Source organism: Thermomyces dupontii, assembly GCF_041956625.1.
Source record: "Thermomyces dupontii strain NRRL 2155 unplaced genomic scaffold VTN31scaffold_4, whole genome shotgun sequence".
Taxonomy (NCBI): domain Eukaryota; kingdom Fungi; phylum Ascomycota; class Eurotiomycetes; order Eurotiales; family Trichocomaceae; genus Thermomyces; species Thermomyces dupontii.
The window spans coordinates 573,879-590,348 of NW_027192310.1; the positions used below are offsets into that span (position 1 = coordinate 573,879).

Here is a 16,470-nt window from a genome sequence, read left to right on the forward strand (position 1 = left end):
CGCAGATCACTTCTCTGATAAGTAGGAAAGATACGGAGTATACAATAGGTGTGGCTTTGCAGGCGGCTGAGTTTTTCTATCTTCCATTACTGTACTCGTAGTTAGGCTCGGCTCAGCTACCTCTGGACAGTGAACAAGGATCATCCTCGAGAAGCTCGTATTGTATGAGAACGATCGAAATGGCCTGTGAGTCGTAGCCCATGAAGCAGAATAATCTTCGAGAGTCTTCGTAAAATCCCGTTGGAGCAAGATCTTTATCCCGGACAGAGGACAACGTACCCAGTTTCAACTCTGAAGCAGACGAAGAGGCCCACAGAGGCACAGACTCGTTGCCGGAGCAAAGTGAAGAGCCGCCGCATTCGCGCTCAGTGTTGGCCAAGGTCTTCACATTTATTTCTTTGCTCCAGATTATCAGCCACGTTTGGGCTTGTGATAACGTGCATCTGATTTGTTTTGCTAGAGGTGCGTGCAGTTTTTGTCTTGACTGTAAACAAATCCTGGCCGCAACACATTCAAATCGTCCTCGACGTACTCCGTACTCTGTAAACAACTAACGAATTCCTATCAGGACACGATTTCCTTTACGATCCCAGGTTCGATTGTACACAGGAGACGACAACCCAGCTTCGGTCGCTGAGATACGCTGTTTAGATCGCGCGTGTCCCATCAACTACACCGTGGGAATCCCCAACCACCATGCGACTACCGTCCGCAAGTCCCGCGCGGATAAAGAACCTGCTTCATGCCTTTCAAGGAGTGTTGATATTTTTCACCTGGGCGCTCAGCATCGCTGTCTTCACCAAAGGTGGTGGCATTGATGGTCGCTCGGGGTGGTTGTTCGGCTTGGTACGTGGGAGTTTCGGAACATCCGGGTCTCTGATTAATTAATTGCCCTGTCGAGCACGACTGATTCGTTCGCAGTGCTGGCTGTCGATACCCTTCTTGATTTACTTGGTAGCCGTGCCAACGTTCCCCCGCGCACGCCGGTTCGGCAATGTCTATGCCTTTGCGACCCTCGACGTGCTCATGGTGATTCTGTGGTTCAGCGGGTGGGTTGCTGTCGCTTCATACGTGGCCGAGGGCAAGAGAAAGGGGGAGAACGACAACAAAGATAACGAAAATGAAGATGAGAAGAAGTCCGGCTGCGACGCCTTTGCATATGGGCCTCCGTCAAAGTGCAGGATCAGCACGGCCACCGTCATTTTCGGCGTGGTTATCTTGTAAGTCCACCCTATTTAGTGGTCCTAACAGTCCCTGGACCAACGTCCTGACCTGTTTCCAGTCTGGCATTCATTGCAACCAGCTTCTTTTCCATCCGCAATGTAGTCCACTTCCGTCGAACAGGCACCATGCCGGACTCTGTCGCAGACCCCACCTTTGACGCGCAGACCAAGGCCGCGTTCGCCTCGACTCCGGTGCACGATTTTGACGAAGAAGATGAGTTCCGTTCTGGGCGAGTCAACGAAGGACCATCGTCGTCCGCGGGTTATGGGCGTGACCGCGACGAAGACTATACGTTGCTCCAACAACACGAGGCCGAGGATCATCATCATGGCGGCGGCGGCGTGCAACCGTACGATCCCACTGCAGGTGCTCCGTCGGGATCGGCGCTGCACGACTACAACACCAGTTATCCAGGTCCGTACGGCTCCAGGTATTCCGATACCGACACCAGCTATCAACCGTACGGGAGATGAGGCATGAACGACCGTGAACGGATCATGAGATAGTCGGAGTTGACGAAGCATTGTTCACATTCTTTGTTTTATGCCGGGTTTCATGTGCATGATTTCATGCGGGTTTGATGTAAAATGGAGGTAAATGGATCGAAATGGTTTTGTGGATGATTCGGGCATGTACTGTTGAAAAGATTCCCATGCGCCAGTTGAATTCAGCGAGCATACTTGTACAGGATTTGACTGATCGGCCGTAAGTTGGAGGGTTGGTAAGACTCATGACATGCTTTGAGATCATCCTGTAGTTCAAATGCACTCTAAAGTAGTCCGGGTGGATGATATCACGACTGTGTCCATATGCATAGTATCCAGAACCCAGAAACAATCCGTGTTTGATGCCATTTCAATTTACAGCTTCCCACCAGCTGCCCTCCTCTTCTCCCTCTCCCTGTCTCGAAGCAAACGTCGCAGGATCTTCCCACTCGGACTCTTGGGAATCACATCAACGTACTCAATCCCTCCTTTGAGCCACTTGTGCCGGGCCTTGTGGTCTTGCACATGCTTCATAATTGCAGCCGTGGTGGCGGCGTCGTCGTCGTTCCCGGCAGCCGGTGACTTGACGACGAATGCCTTTGGAATCTCTCCTGCTGCTTCATCGGGAACGCCAATGACGGCGCAATCAGCGACAGCCGGGTGGTCCAGCAAATGCGCCTCGAGCTCTGCTGGCGCGACTTGCATGCCCTGGTTGAAGATGTTTTTTCAGTACAGGATGATTTCAGAGGAGGACATCCCCAAAGGGCCGTCGTACCTTGACCTTGATCAGTTCCTTGATGCGATCGACGATAAATACATGCTCGGTCTTCTTCGGGGAGACACGAATCATGGCAATATCGCCGGTCCGCATCCATCCATCAAAGAAAGTCTCCTTGGTGGCTTTCTCGTTGTTGAGATATCCGAGGACCACACTTGGTGAGCGGATCACCAACTCGCCAGGCTTATCGTATTCGATGACCTCTTTCCCGTCCGCGTCGACAATGCGGGCTTCGACACCAGGGAGGAGGTTCCCGCTCGAACCGAACCAAATGTCCATCGGGGAGGTTGAGCACACCACCGTGGCGGTTTCCGTCAAGCCTGCAAATACGGATGAGTCGCAGACTTCGTTATCAACAGGGGAGAGTACTGACCGTATCCTTGTCTGATTGCCCATTTGGGGAACACTTCGTGCAATTCTTTGGCAGTCTCGGCGCCCAGCGGCGCTGCGCCGGTGAACATGCACTTGACGCTGGACATATCGTATTGGCGCAACAGGTCTTTATTGCGCAGCATATTGATGATAATCGGCGGGACCTGAAACCGTTCAGTTTTTCCAGCCTTCATGCAAATGACATGGCCTGTCATACCAAGAAAAGTTCAGTGATGCGGAACTTCTGGACTGTTTCGAGGAAAGCCTTCAGCTCAAATCGAGGCAAGACGATGACCTGGTCACCGCGGTATGGGCCGGCATGGCAAATATACACCAGTGCATAGATATGACTTTGCGGAAGAAGATCCAAAGCGATTGCGCAATAGGGCTCATTGTCAAGCTTCGATTGTATCGTCGACAGACTCTCTCGGTATGGGGTCTCGAAAGTCGCTATTTGAATAGAATTGGCAATGACGTTTCGGTGAGAAATCATGACTCCTTTCTACTTGCTCGATTAGACCTCTTTGTTTCTTTTTTCCGTGGAGCCGAGTGAACCGTTGCACTGGACTCACCGGAAGGCCTGAGGTACCACTCGAATAGCACAGGAATGCCGTTCTCCGCGCTCCCTCGCCGGGACCCCACTGAATCTTCTCCAGCTTGGGGAGGGATTGTCCCTCCTTGATGAACTGTTCCAAGGTCTTAAAGTTGCCCTGAGCTTTTGCGCCCTTTGCTACCTGCGGGGGCACATCTACAAGATAGACCCGGTTACGAGGGATTCCGACCTTGTCGGCAGCCTCCAAGGCCGTGTCGAGAAGCGGCAAGCAGGTGAACAGCGCCTTGGCTTTTGAATTGTCCAGTTGATACGCCAATTCCGCCGCAGAGTAGGCCGCGTTGGCCGGGGTGACGACACCCGCCAACCGATGGACCGACCAAAACAAGGGCAGCGAGTCAATCTACGCAGGGGGCCGAGGTCAGTTTTCCGCAAACTCGGTTTCAAACCTCCGGCACTAAACTCACCGTATTCAGAAGAAAGGCCCCTACGACCTTATCCCACTCGGTGCCTTGATTGGGATGCCAGCCAAACTCCTTTGCCAGGGCCCGAGATAGATAATCCACGCGGTCTCTTACATCAAGCCATGAATAGCTTCTTCCCGTCAAACCACAAGTGAAGGGATCCCTGGAGTAGCCGAGCGGAAACCGGCCAAATCGCTCATCGAGCATAAAATCGCAGATTGGCACATCGTCGGGGATATGGGGCAATGGAGGCAGATCCTTGGAAGGGAGGAACACCATCTTGTCATCCGGGAGCTTAAGGGACACTGTTCTCGACGAGCTCTGTATGGTACAAGATGCTTTGGTAAGAGGAGGAAACCCCGAATTTATCCTAGGCACGGGAGAATGCGGTCAGAAACCCGATCGTCTCCAAGTCGGAGATTCGCCGGTCTGAAATCCGGGGTTAGGTAAGTGAGGCCTCGTGCGGGGAAGCTCTGGGACGATTGGGGTTTGCCAAGATGGATACTTTAACCTAAGTAACCTAACCTAGGTTATTGGGAATCGGTCGAATGTGTCGAATTGAGCTCCGTTGTTCGAAATCGCATTCAAAACCACAGATATATACTCGATTGAACCATGTGTAGTCGTAGACAATGTTGTGCTCATTTTCTGACTTTGGTCATTCAAGAATTATCTGCCACAGCGTACTCCGTACGGAGCAGTAGCCGCTGTAGCTAACTAACGCTGTAGGTATTGCCCCGTTCAGTCCTGCAGAATCGTCTTGGGAATGTTCCTCGGCTCAAAAGAAGCTGAACCCTAACCCAAACCCTACAATAAGCCCCTCGATCAGTCAAATCCTGGAGAGATCAACCATCAGTACTAGGTACTTCGTTGTCATCAATCTGGACAGAGAAAATGAAGCTTCATTCCCTCAGCTGGTGTTGCTCTTGCCTCGAGAGGTCTGGCCGATCGTACCTTCCCTTTCATTGACAGTCTACGGCTATATATTTCGAACATGCCGAAGAAGCAACAACATTTTGCTTTTCCTTCCTCACCTGCAGAGGAAATTCTTCATCAGTTGCGACTTCTAGAGAATGGCAAGTTGAGAGGCTACCCTGAGCCATCCTTTGCAGCAGAGTGATTTGTACTCATAGACATTAGGCGGTCAAACGGCGCAAAACTCATTCCAGAGCCGTTGTAAAACGAGTCCGAATTGATGGTAAGTCTCCAAAGTCAGCGTTTCCTTAACATAGGACCTAAATCAACTCTTTGCAGAGCCAAAGGTTGAACAACCAGCCCTTTCGCCTAATACCAACGGTCTGAGTGGAGACCCACCAGCATGGGCCGAGGTCAGTGGCAATGGATGCGTCGAGGCAGGCAGAGTGCAAGAAGCCCTAACTCTTTCCAAGTCCCGAACCGACCTCTGTGATGCCCTCCCCTGGTTCCGAGCTGTCCAAGGGGGAGCTTACCATGATAAAGGTCTCTGCTTTGGCTGGCTGCTGGACGCCGATAGTGGTCCTCGGACATACGTCGACGACGAAACTATTATTACCAGAGTGTAAATTTGGGTCTATTTCAGTTTGAGTACCGAGCTGACCTTCTTGTAGGGGTGGCGGGTGTGAGAAGGACGGCAACGGCAACTTGGTTCTGCTGAAAGATCACGATGAGTCAAACCGAGCGTTGAAATCAATCATGGGCAGTAAAGAGGCTGGACTCGCCGTAGGACTCATTATTGGTCTGTCGACCTAATTGGTCACTTGATCTTCCAGAATCCTCTTCGTTGACTGTAATCAGGCAACCGTTGCCCGGCGCTTGGAGCTCAATTGCCTCATCGTTACAATGTTATGGACTTCTTCCGGGTTACTCATATCTGGTTTGAGAAAGTTGGGAAGAAGTCTGGTGCGCGGATTCGCCTTCAGAAACTGGACCTCGAAAAGAAGAGTTGGTGGGCGGCAGAATCGTCGCCTGATCCCTTACCATTGGCCCAACGCCAATTCTCTCAGTTCGAGAGTGAGGTCTGCGAATCATGCTCATTGCCTAGCTGCCGGATCTATGCCGAAGGCTGGATGTGTCTGAATCCCCAATGCCGCGCCTTCTGGAAACTGGATGGATGTCCGCCTCCGAACGAGTTGACATTTGATCCTTCTTTCCTTAGGGCTCGTGAACCCCCTGATGAGAAGGTTCGACCACAGTATAGTCTCGTTCCGGACCTGCTTTCATCGCTCGAGCCCTCTCCAGACGCTGCGTTCTCCCGGGTTGCATGGAAAGGAATTGTGTGCCCAAAATGCCACAAGTGCATCGCTCGTAAACGTTGGGAGGGATGGATCTGTCACGACCCTCTTGACGAGCACGATATTGGGAAGTCTGGCACCCACTGTTCCTTTTCCAGAACTTTTCGGTTACCCGTAGCATCGTTACGTTCGGTGCTCACAGATTTGGAAATTGGGGCGATTCAACGAGCCATCAGACTGAACACAAAAGGCATTATGCCGATACGGGAAGTCTCCCGGACATATCAGAAGTTCACATACAACATTCCGAATATAGGTACGGTCACTCATTTCAGCGCCAATCGTGAGGTCCTCGGCCAGCCTGGTGGCCCAAACGACTTGTTTCGAGAGTTGCAGCTCGTGGATCTTGGTCTGCGTCGTTATCCGTTGAAGCAGAGCGTTGGCAAGTACATCTTGTTCTCGATATGCTTGCGTCTACTAATCCATCATACAGTTGCTGGGACGCTGACATCTCACTTTGCGGTCAATTACGTATGTCACTCAACTCCCTTGTCTCTCAGGCGCATCCAAGAAACAGTGCTTACCCCATTTGCGTACAGGGGATGCCGTACAAGTATGTTGTATCGGTCGACTCCAAAGGATTCAACGAAGCTCCACCGGTAATCATGAAAGCCCTAGGGCGGCTCACATGGGCGACGAAGCAGGCCGTATGTGCGGCTGGAGATGAGTTTGTGCCGCCCAATGAGCTTTTGATCCTAGCATATTTCGAAGACATGTCAATTGGAGTAAGTTGTCTACGCTGAATGATCCGTGTTGGTCTCGTAAATGTTAATCTATTCAGTATCATGATGATGGTGAATCGTCACTCGGACCCAGCATCGCGACATTGTCGCTTGGATCCAAATCCACAATGCGGATTCGCCTAAAGGATAAGTATTTCCGCGGGTGTTCGGCGGCAAAGAAGCTGCTCCCCGAGGACATTGTGCTTCCCGGCTGCGAGAGAGCTAGTGAGCGACTAGCACTCAAAGCGCAGTACCAAAGTGGGAAAATTTCCAGAAAGGAGTATGACGCACAGCGCCTGGCCCTGATTAGTTCAATCCGACGCAAGGAAGGCGATCCAATCATAACCCTTGACCTGCATCACGGAGATCTCGTAGTCATGCACGGAGCTGACATGCAGAAATACTACGAGCATGCGGTCAAGCCCGAGAACAAATTGCGGTTTGCGATCACGTCTCGTTACGTCAAGCCCGATCAGGTGGCACCAAAAGACAGGCATAAGGGTGATTTCACACTTGGGCCGGATCAAATCTACGACGGCCAGTGACACAATAGTTGCGAGCCGTCTTGTTTTGATTGTTGACAGCTTCAAGATCTTTCTTGTGGTAGTTCAATTATTCGTTGATTTCCGGCCGGGGTATGCTGGAAAGCAAAGGAAAAAGCAATCAACTTATCATCAATCAGCAGACTGCAGTGATTCGGGCGAGGGGCAAAACACCCCTCCGGATCACAACTGTGCGATCTGTTGACTCAAATGGCAATATGGGCGTTGGTGAGGTTACCGATTATGGGGTACATCTATGGATGAGCTATCGGTTTACATACTATGCTTGATGTCATCTAGCTTGAGATATTCTACGCACTTAGGTCGGACATAGGTAGGCATTCTCAATATCTTCTTGATTATCTTCTCAATTCTCTCCGGGTTAACGGCTTAGTACTAATTACATTGACTACTTTCTATATCATGGATACAAGTTAGGTCGTTACATCGCGTGTTTCATTGGCTGGACAAGTACTAACCCCTCATGCGGGATAATTTTGTTCTCCTAGAGATAAAGTTCAGATTGTCGCGGTTCAATTGATTTATGTGATCTGTAATTCGAAACTGTCATTGCGATCTAAAGCTACTATAGTAGTACATGCTGAATCTGCCAATAGATAAGGAGGCTGGCGCTGAGACAACTCCCGTCGCGAGATATACTACTTAGGCGACGAGATAATATTTCAATGTACAGTAGAGCATTGGGAAAGTAAGGGATCCCAACAAAATACAGGTACTATAAAGTATTACATGGTAGGTAGAGTACTTAGTACTGTTCTCAACACCATGCTTCCATTTCCAGAGACACCAGGAGCAGACGGGGACTGAATACTGATAAGATCGCAGGTTTGATAAGGTTGATAATCATACCCCACAGTGGACACTAAACCTGATTAGGAAGTGATCTTCGAAACCTTCCTCGTAAATTACTGTATTCAAGAATGAACCAATGATCTTTGAGAGTTCGATAACCAACATATACCTTGGGGTAAACACAATAACACATGCAGATCACGGTATGTACATGTTTGAGTCGGGTCTGATCGATCGACTTGAAATGGTTCAGAGCTGTACTGCAAGCAAGGAACTGATAGCAATGGTTGCCAATGCTCCTCTTCGTTCTGTCTGTCCCTCTCACTGCCGTTCTCTGTCAATGGAGGTGGCTGGTGCTGGCAGTTGCTCTGAGTTTCGAGTCTTCGACGACTGGAGCCGGGTGGGATTTCATAGTTTGTGCTCATAGGGCTCAGATACTCGAATGATTTAGAAGTACTACGGAGTACGGTGTACTGCTAGTGCCTTCAAAGTCTAGCCTTCTGTAGTACTACTAGTATCAGTCATCACCATGATTCTTGCCAAACGAGCACAATTAGGTAGCACGTTGAGTCTCGCTCATAGTGAATAGTATGAGGTACTACTCCGTACTTCTTTGGTTGAGCCTCGACATTATTAATAGATGGGTTTCCAGCACTGAAAGTTGAAGAATTTCAGGGACGGGACAAGACGATCCGCAACCGCCGCTAGGGCGGGAGGGGCCCGCTTATTCCCTTCCCCGAGTCCCCCTCGCGATCTTCCGCTCTAGCAGGGGTTCAGGGTTCAAGGCTGAAAGCTTAACCTGATATAGTAGTATGGTATTTTATCATCTTTCAGATCTGATTTTCATTTATTGTTCCTTTAGGGTTCCGATATCACGACGTGCGAGATGTACGGAGTGAATTTCGTCCTCAGTAGGAGGTAACTATGACTCTCTAAGAGGGCCGTCCGCCACGCAGTCCGCAATCCCGTTCTCAATAACTTCGAGATCCTTTCCGTTCTTATAGTCTTCATTTCTTCAACCCTGGACAAAAGTTCACGTCTCAGTTTTTCTTCGCCGACTGATCGAATCGACATCCCGTGACAGAGTTGCATTCCCTTGGGAGCCCCTCCGTGAGAAGATGCTTCACAATTTACCATCAAACAATCTCTATTTGGTCAGGTCTTGAAGCTCTCGGATTCGGAAGTCAAGCTCCTGAATCGTCTCGGCAATCGTCTGGGTAGCATTCTTCCCGTGCGTCTCTTCTCTGATCCATTGTTTCGTTGCCGAGTACCAGCCTGGCGGCTCTCTCCACATAACGCCCCATGGCTCAGTAGTGTCGCGGGTCATGTGTTTATCACTTTCCGAGACGCTCCCGATGATTTGTTGGTTCTCGCTCCATCCGATGGCTATCATTCCGCACGGCCTCCAGCGTCTTCCAGCTTCCGTTCGCATCTCAAGGAGTTATCGATAACCGACCATGATTTCTGCTATCTATGGAACACTCTGGTTCTTCAACAATTTGACATTCTAATTATGATTCAGCGGCTTGAGATTCAGCCCAATAGGCTAAGTGCATTCACCCAGTTCAAAGCGCCGGCGAGAAGGAAATCCTTTTCTGCCACCATAGCGTTGGGTGGTTGTCTGCTAGATTGAGGCACTACTAGTACAGTTTGATTCGTCCGTCTGGCCGTTGTCGGAGTCGCGAGGCAAGGATACGCCGTGAGTCATACTCATCCTCTGCTTACACGTAGAGCCGTCCGTGATGCAGTCGCAAGAGGTAGGGCAAGCCGGGATTCCAGCCGAGTCCCTTGCGTCGATCTGAAGAACAAAAAGAAAGCTCCTGATGCACAAGCACAGCATGAGAAAAGAAAGGGTAACTGGTGAAAAAGCTAATTTCTCAAAGTAAAAAAGTCCATCAAAGGACTAATCGAAATAAATAACTTACTTCTACAGGAACTCCGGCTTTTTCGAGCAATACTTGTATACTTGTAATCACGTCATCTCTCACCATCTTCGCGAATAGATGAAGCCTCGTTGTAAGAATGCTCTCCATGGTTTTGGACGCTTGACACTGATCCCTTTCGAAATTGGAGTGACATTTTGGTGTCGCATTGATTGACACAGCAGTTGTTGAAACTGCGCTATGGTGTCGACGCCCGTCAGAAAAAGGCCCAGTACAGTACTCTGTACTGCAGGGAAGTGCTTGATGCTACGTAATGCTCCCCCCCACATTGCTCTCTATCCCCCTCGCCGTTTCAGAGTCTGGAAACGGAGGTTGGATGGTATTGGCAGTTGCTCTGAATCTTGATAGCTGGCATAAGGTGGGTTTGCATTTAGCTACTGAGAGACAAAGTGCTCAAAAGATTTTCAAATGCTGATTGATACTCAGTGTAAGGTACTTTCTTAGTGAGCCACAAGTGGTGCTTACTAGTACCTACTACCTACTTGCCTTGGGAGGTGCAAAAAGGCCTAGGCCTTCCATCCATACTTACTTTACAAACTTGATCGTCATCACAAATCATCACAAAGACGCCTGCCATACTGGCACAGTCAGCACTCTGGGCCTCATTGATGGTACGAGCGGTTGATGCAGTTCAAACAATCAGTCTTTGCCATGATGATGTGCCATCTGAACGTTGAAAGTAAAAGTAGTTTCTACGACGCATTCGAGGCCAGCGGGAGATGGCAGGGTAGACCGGAGGGAGTTCCCCCGCCAGGGCCGCTCTATCCAGCATTCAAGGTAATAACCTGATAAGTTTGGTACCTGCCTCTAGGTACTGTTTATGATCCTTCTGACCTGGTTTTCATTCATGCTATTGTCCCTTGAATCTTCAGGATCTTGATCGTGTACACTTTGCATGGATTACAGAGTAGAATCCACACTACTGAATGCTACAGAAGGCACCTACGAACGGTTAATACCGTGCTGGACTCCTCGCTATCTACGACGTATACTATCTTAGCCCCAAAAGCGCCGACTTGATATAATTTTAGGTCTGGTTGGATTGGAGCCAAGATGCAGTAACAAGCTGATATTCCATGAGTGACAACATTCAAACGAGCAGGTCAAACACTTGGTAGGAACCTACAACATCTTCTTTCTTTAAATTTATTTCACAGAGTACTTACACCTTGAGGAGAGACGACTCTTTCAACTTGGGTAACGATTTGGTACAGAGCACTGTTTGCACAATAGTAGTACTCCGTACTACTATGAGGCGTGGAGCAGTTCAAGCAGCCTAGTGGATTATGTCTCAGCATAGAGCAATTATCTGCCTATCGCTGATGATCCCTGCACCTGGAGAATGTTGGGTCTCTGCCGGCATTCCGGCATCGAGCATTTGGGAGGTTCTTCGCACATCTCAACCTCCACTCGACTACTACTTATAGCAGTAGGTCTTCAGTTATTATCATCAGATTCTGTTCAGTTTTAGATTAATATCGATACAGAATCATTCATTACTGCACCAAAACGTTGTATTCTCTGCATAGCCTAATATAAAGTCGACTTCAATGACTCGGAATTATGTAGCCGATATCTTGATGGTCACTTTGAACAATGAACAAATCGAGTATGTATGATAACACTCTGTTGCAAAGACTGATGATTATCAAACCGAAGTATTTGAAGCACCACATCCCCCAAAGTCGACTTCCATTGACCAAGTCAACTCGTGATTCTTTCCAGTAGCCGACACAAACGCTCATTCCTACTGACGATCATCGCCTCTCGTTTTACTCGTTTGTATATCAAGCCTTTGATCAACGATGAAGGTTACTGCTTTCCTTGCCCAGATTCTTCTGGCTATCTCGGCCGCTGCCCTTCCTTTGGCAGACCCAGCCGTCGACAACACGCTCGAGACCCGCAACGACGACCGTGACACCCGCAGTGCTCAGAAATGCGGAGACCCTTGGGGCCCACAATGCTGAAATTGACTTCAGCGATCTGAAATACAGGGGCTCCGAGCAATGGGACAAAGTGCAATCTGGTGGGGGAGATCAGATACCTATTGGTTGTCTTCTGGTATCGGACGACTAGGAGCTGGGAGGAAGGCTAGAAAGGAATGGACTGAATGAGGACACTAGCTAGGCCCGATCTCCTATCTACATGGAACTCGGAGCTCTATATGCTGGAGATGGAGCCGGCTGAGTACTGGACATACTCCCGTATAGCCGAGCCAGCTCCGAGGTAATCCGGAGCAACTCCGAGGAACACACCACTCTGGCTGATATCTGGAGAGAAAGCACTGTTGGTAATGGTTTTTAAACTCGGCACTCTCACTGGTGACGCGTGGCGGAGCGGCATGCCTCAAGACTGTTAAACAAAGGATACCTCTATCAACAGGTAAGATCATATGAAATTCTCCTTTGCCCGCTGCTTTCCGATCCTTCCTGCGGTTGTTCCGACCTTTATGCTCACATCGTTTCAGGGCTTTCGCGACACGTGACCTACTCGACGAAGTAATGTGGACGAAGTAAGATAGATCACGTGACTTTGAGGTGGAATGCTTGGCACTTTGGGAGAATTCTGGGAGATCCCGGGAGGTTGGGCCATGACTTTGTTTTTTCTGTACTTAATGAGATGTGTTATGAACTATGAGAGTTGTATGCGAGTCACTTGTGGATCGGATGTCGCTTCCTGTCGATCCACTCTAGTCTAGAATTCCATATTACAACAATCATTTTTATATTGTTTCGTCTGCGGAGTAATAGGTACTAGGTAGGGCTTAACTAGTACTAGTAGTACAAGTAGGCCTAGAGGTACTGTACCTCCAGACAAGGACCTAGTACTCGGTATCCAAGCTTCAAGGCCGCTCCCGGTGTGCGATAGGACTGATTACTCCATGGCCATGGTTCTTACAGTATGTTGCCTACCAGGTCTTGGTCCTGCTTGCGTCTTGGCCTTCCGAGTGGCGTCAACTTAATTTTAACTCAGGTTAGATAAGATTCAGTTACAGTAGTTACTTCATTTTCTAGTGGATGGAAGCAAGCAATCATACATCTGGCAGGAACCAAAACAAGATGACCGTAGAATCAAATGAGTCCAACCTACAGCTTCCTTTGTACGGAGTAGTACTGTACTATACAATACTGTAAGACATGCAGCAGCTCAAGAAAGGTGCCTGGATCTTAGCTCAGGGCAACTTTTTTTGCACCTATCATTGACAATATCTGCATCTGAGACTGTTGGCTTCCAACAGCACCGGCACTCTGGGTAGTTCTTTTGATTTCAAGTAATACTATGTACAGTAATACTGTAAGTCTTCAATTATGATCACCAAAACCTGCTAGAAAGCTGTTGGCCAACACAGGATCGCTCATAACTGCATAATGAGTGGATTCTGTGCATAATCTAAATTTCAATCATGCATTATTCAGTAATAGTTGAGACCCTGATTCTTATGCGGAGCGACTGTTCATTACCAGTAGTACTCGAGTCCATTTTTTTTCGAGGAAACATCCCCCCATCATTGACATCGATCAAGCCAACCCATCACTCTTTCCATTTCACAGTCGCTCACTCCAATTAACGGTCATGGTCTCTAACCAACGTCAGCAAAGGTAAGCGAGGAACAGGTCGATGCCAATGCAATTTCGAGGCGTTTACGAAAGCAAATAGCCAACATAGCGGGAGAGCAGGCTGTTTATGCGACTGCGGAGCGAAGTTGCCTCCTTATGGGCTCCTTCAAGGCGGAAAACATTGTAGCGGGGTAGCCCTAAGGGGACGCTGATTCCTGTTAGAGTGGTTAGTGATAATATAGTTCAGGATACTCGTAAACTAACCACCGAGCATAGACTCAGTACGTGACCTTCATAAGATTATTAGTACCATTTTATATGAAAATATGAAGATCGCTACGAGTGATTAGTCAATGGAGTCGTACTCCGTTCCACAGTCGAGATTTTTGAAGAGATATAAATGAAGTACAACCCCCCGCCCCCCAGATTGATCCTGATCAAGTCAACTCGTCACTCCTTTCAGTGCACGGACACTCATTCATACTGGCGGTCATCGTCTATTGGCAATTGTTTGTATTTCGATTTAACAATGAAGATCTCTCCTTTACTTGTTCAGATTCTTCTTGCTATCTCGGCGACAGCCATTCCTTTGGCAGATAAACAGCAACATGCCGACGCAGCATCGTTGGTGCCGCCAGCCGTCAATAACACGCTGGTGACCCGCGACGGCGAGGACGACGACTACGGCTGGAGCGGCGCAGGGTATGAATATATGCCATTCGAGTCCAAGTTCACCGGGATCGGCGCCCGATTTAAGGTTCCCGAAGTCACTTTTCCCGCCGAAAACCAGTATGACTACAAGGCCAGTCTCGATATCACGATTGGCATTGACGGTCGCACTTACACCGACGCCATGCTGCTGGCCGGCATCCACTGTCAATCTCCCTGGAAGGGAGAGCGCGAATATCACGCCTTCTGGGAGTGGTGGCGGACGACTTACACTCCCGACGTGTACGAGCTGAGGGTGGGCCCCGGCGATGAGGTGCAGATTTCCATCAAGACCACCAGCCCGACTGCAGCCACCATTGTCTTTGAAAACTTGTCCACCGGCCAGGAAGTTACGGTGAACGCGGCTCCGGACGATCCCTCCAGGAGCGCTCTTCGCGGCGCGGATGCGCACTGGACTGTTTCGAACGCTGTGAACCCTTTCTATGGAGTCATTCCTCCCCCCAACTTTGGCAACGTCAAGTTCACCCACACCTGGGCAGAAATCGAGGCGGGAGCACTGGTGGATTCTGGCAGCGCTACTCTGATCAATACTTTGATGTATGAAGGCCAGCTTGTTGCGACTCCCAAGAAGATCTCCAACACTGAGGTTGAGATCGCATACCACGGTCCGAAATAGATGGGTTCCACACAATGGGGAAGCGCAGTCCGGTCTGAGAGAATACGGTATTACTTTGGCTATGTTCATTAATCTGTCGGTGATAGTCTCAGGTTGTGATCTGATCCGTTCTGTCGACAGAGGTTGTACTCTTATTGTGTTTGTAATAGATTTTTCAACTCACATGCGCTGCGAACTGGTCTCGGTTCCAGCACTTTACCAAGTTGATTACATGTGGCGTGCGAATTCTGCGATGGCAAGTCAGGCGCAAGGCTATTCCATGATGTCGAGCAGAGAAGCAACTACGCTGCTCCTACCGCGAGTCATCGATTCAGTAATAGTATGCATGAGTTAGCAGTCCTTCGAGTCTCAAAGTCCGGATACTCGCATTTCTCCTCAGACATGCGTCAGAGTAGTTTTTGCCATCAATGCTATAGGCCTATTCATTCAGTGAAAATTCGTCACATTTTGACAATTACGAGGAGTAGATTCCGTTCTCAGGACGGTTGAATTGACAGTAAGCTCTGTCCGATATGACACGTCGATGCGATTCAAGGCGAGATAAAGTGGCCTGCATGGCAGTTCAGTATGGTGAATGCCAACCCTTGTTGGATCGGATTTCTCTGACCATTAATTAACTAGTTAGGTGCTTAATCCCTTGACGTGGATATGGCGCGGATGGAGGATAGCATCTACTACCTATACAAACCCTCAACCCTAACTCTAAAAAGCAAGCAGTTCCGATACCACGACGAACAGCAGCGGCAGCGACAGATCAATCCCTTGTCTCAGCTCAGCCCAACGGCAGCAGCCGCCAAGGGGTACGGCATTAATCTTTGGCCGGAAATACTCCGTATGAGGTATGCAATTAGGGCTAGGTGAGCAGAGCCGCACTCTCCACAACCCACACAGCCATCTGTGGCAGTGCACACCGCCCTGACCAGCCACACGTGGCTTGTCCCACTTTCATCTCCAACTCACCGATGTAGGAATCCTGTGATTGGCCGTCGCCCCAACGTCCTGGCAGGTCAGGGCAATGACGAATCAGCGCCGAGATTCCGGCAAGGTTTAATCGGAAGATATTTCTGCTCAGCCTGGAGAAATCCTTGCCAATCTGGAGTTTTACGAGGAAAGCAGTTGTTGAGGCTGCTGCATGACACGTGAACCTTTTTTTCGCAGACTGGGAGACTCAGACTCGGGTTCATTTTCGCCCGAATTCCCACGTACTCAGGATCCGGGACGCTGCAGTTCGCACGTATTGCTGCAGACATTGGAGCATCCTGCAGGAAATCACCAGGTACGGAGTACTCCGTACCAGACACTTGAGAATTGCCGACCGGGAATTTCTCGCGGTGTACGGCTGAATTAACGAGGGCAAAGCGTCCAACTTCCAACGCTGTACGGAGTAAATGAATAAAATAAACAA

At 49.3% G+C, this 16,470-nt stretch overlaps 4 protein-coding genes across 4 annotated transcripts; 3 read left to right on the forward strand and 1 right to left on the reverse strand.

The window, feature by feature from the left end:
* Positions 1–696: 696 nt before the first annotated feature.
* Positions 697–1,697, forward strand: VTN31DRAFT_4708 (uncharacterized protein; the record flags this gene model as incomplete). Its single annotated transcript, XM_069405126.1, has 3 exons — positions 697–846; positions 922–1,220; positions 1,283–1,697. 3 exons carry the CDS (start codon positions 697–699, stop codon positions 1,695–1,697), a joined length of 864 nt encoding a protein of 287 aa, XP_069260221.1.
* Positions 1,698–2,084: 387 nt separating this feature from the next.
* On the reverse strand, positions 2,085–4,152 carry VTN31DRAFT_4709 (uncharacterized protein; the record flags this gene model as incomplete). The annotated part of the gene is made up of 6 exons (XM_069405127.1): positions 2,085–2,417; positions 2,485–2,807; positions 2,861–3,023; positions 3,077–3,361; positions 3,432–3,812; positions 3,877–4,152. The coding sequence occupies 6 exons, from the start codon at positions 4,150–4,152 to the stop codon at positions 2,085–2,087; spliced, it is 1,761 nt and encodes a 586-aa protein (XP_069260222.1).
* A 794-nt stretch (positions 4,153–4,946) lies between these two features.
* VTN31DRAFT_4710 (uncharacterized protein) lies at positions 4,947–7,410 on the forward strand (the record flags this gene model as incomplete). The annotated part of the gene is made up of 9 exons (XM_069405129.1): positions 4,947–4,949; positions 5,014–5,071; positions 5,128–5,201; positions 5,262–5,410; positions 5,460–5,587; positions 5,647–6,525; positions 6,577–6,614; positions 6,683–6,868; positions 6,925–7,410. The coding sequence occupies 9 exons, from the start codon at positions 4,947–4,949 to the stop codon at positions 7,408–7,410; spliced, it is 2,001 nt and encodes a 666-aa protein (XP_069260223.1).
* Positions 7,411–14,249: 6,839 nt separating this feature from the next.
* On the forward strand, positions 14,250–15,065 carry VTN31DRAFT_4711 (uncharacterized protein; the record flags this gene model as incomplete). The annotated part of the gene is made up of 1 exon (XM_069405130.1): positions 14,250–15,065. The coding sequence occupies one exon, from the start codon at positions 14,250–14,252 to the stop codon at positions 15,063–15,065; it is 816 nt and encodes a 271-aa protein (XP_069260224.1).
* Between the last annotated feature and the right edge of the window lie 1,405 nt (positions 15,066–16,470).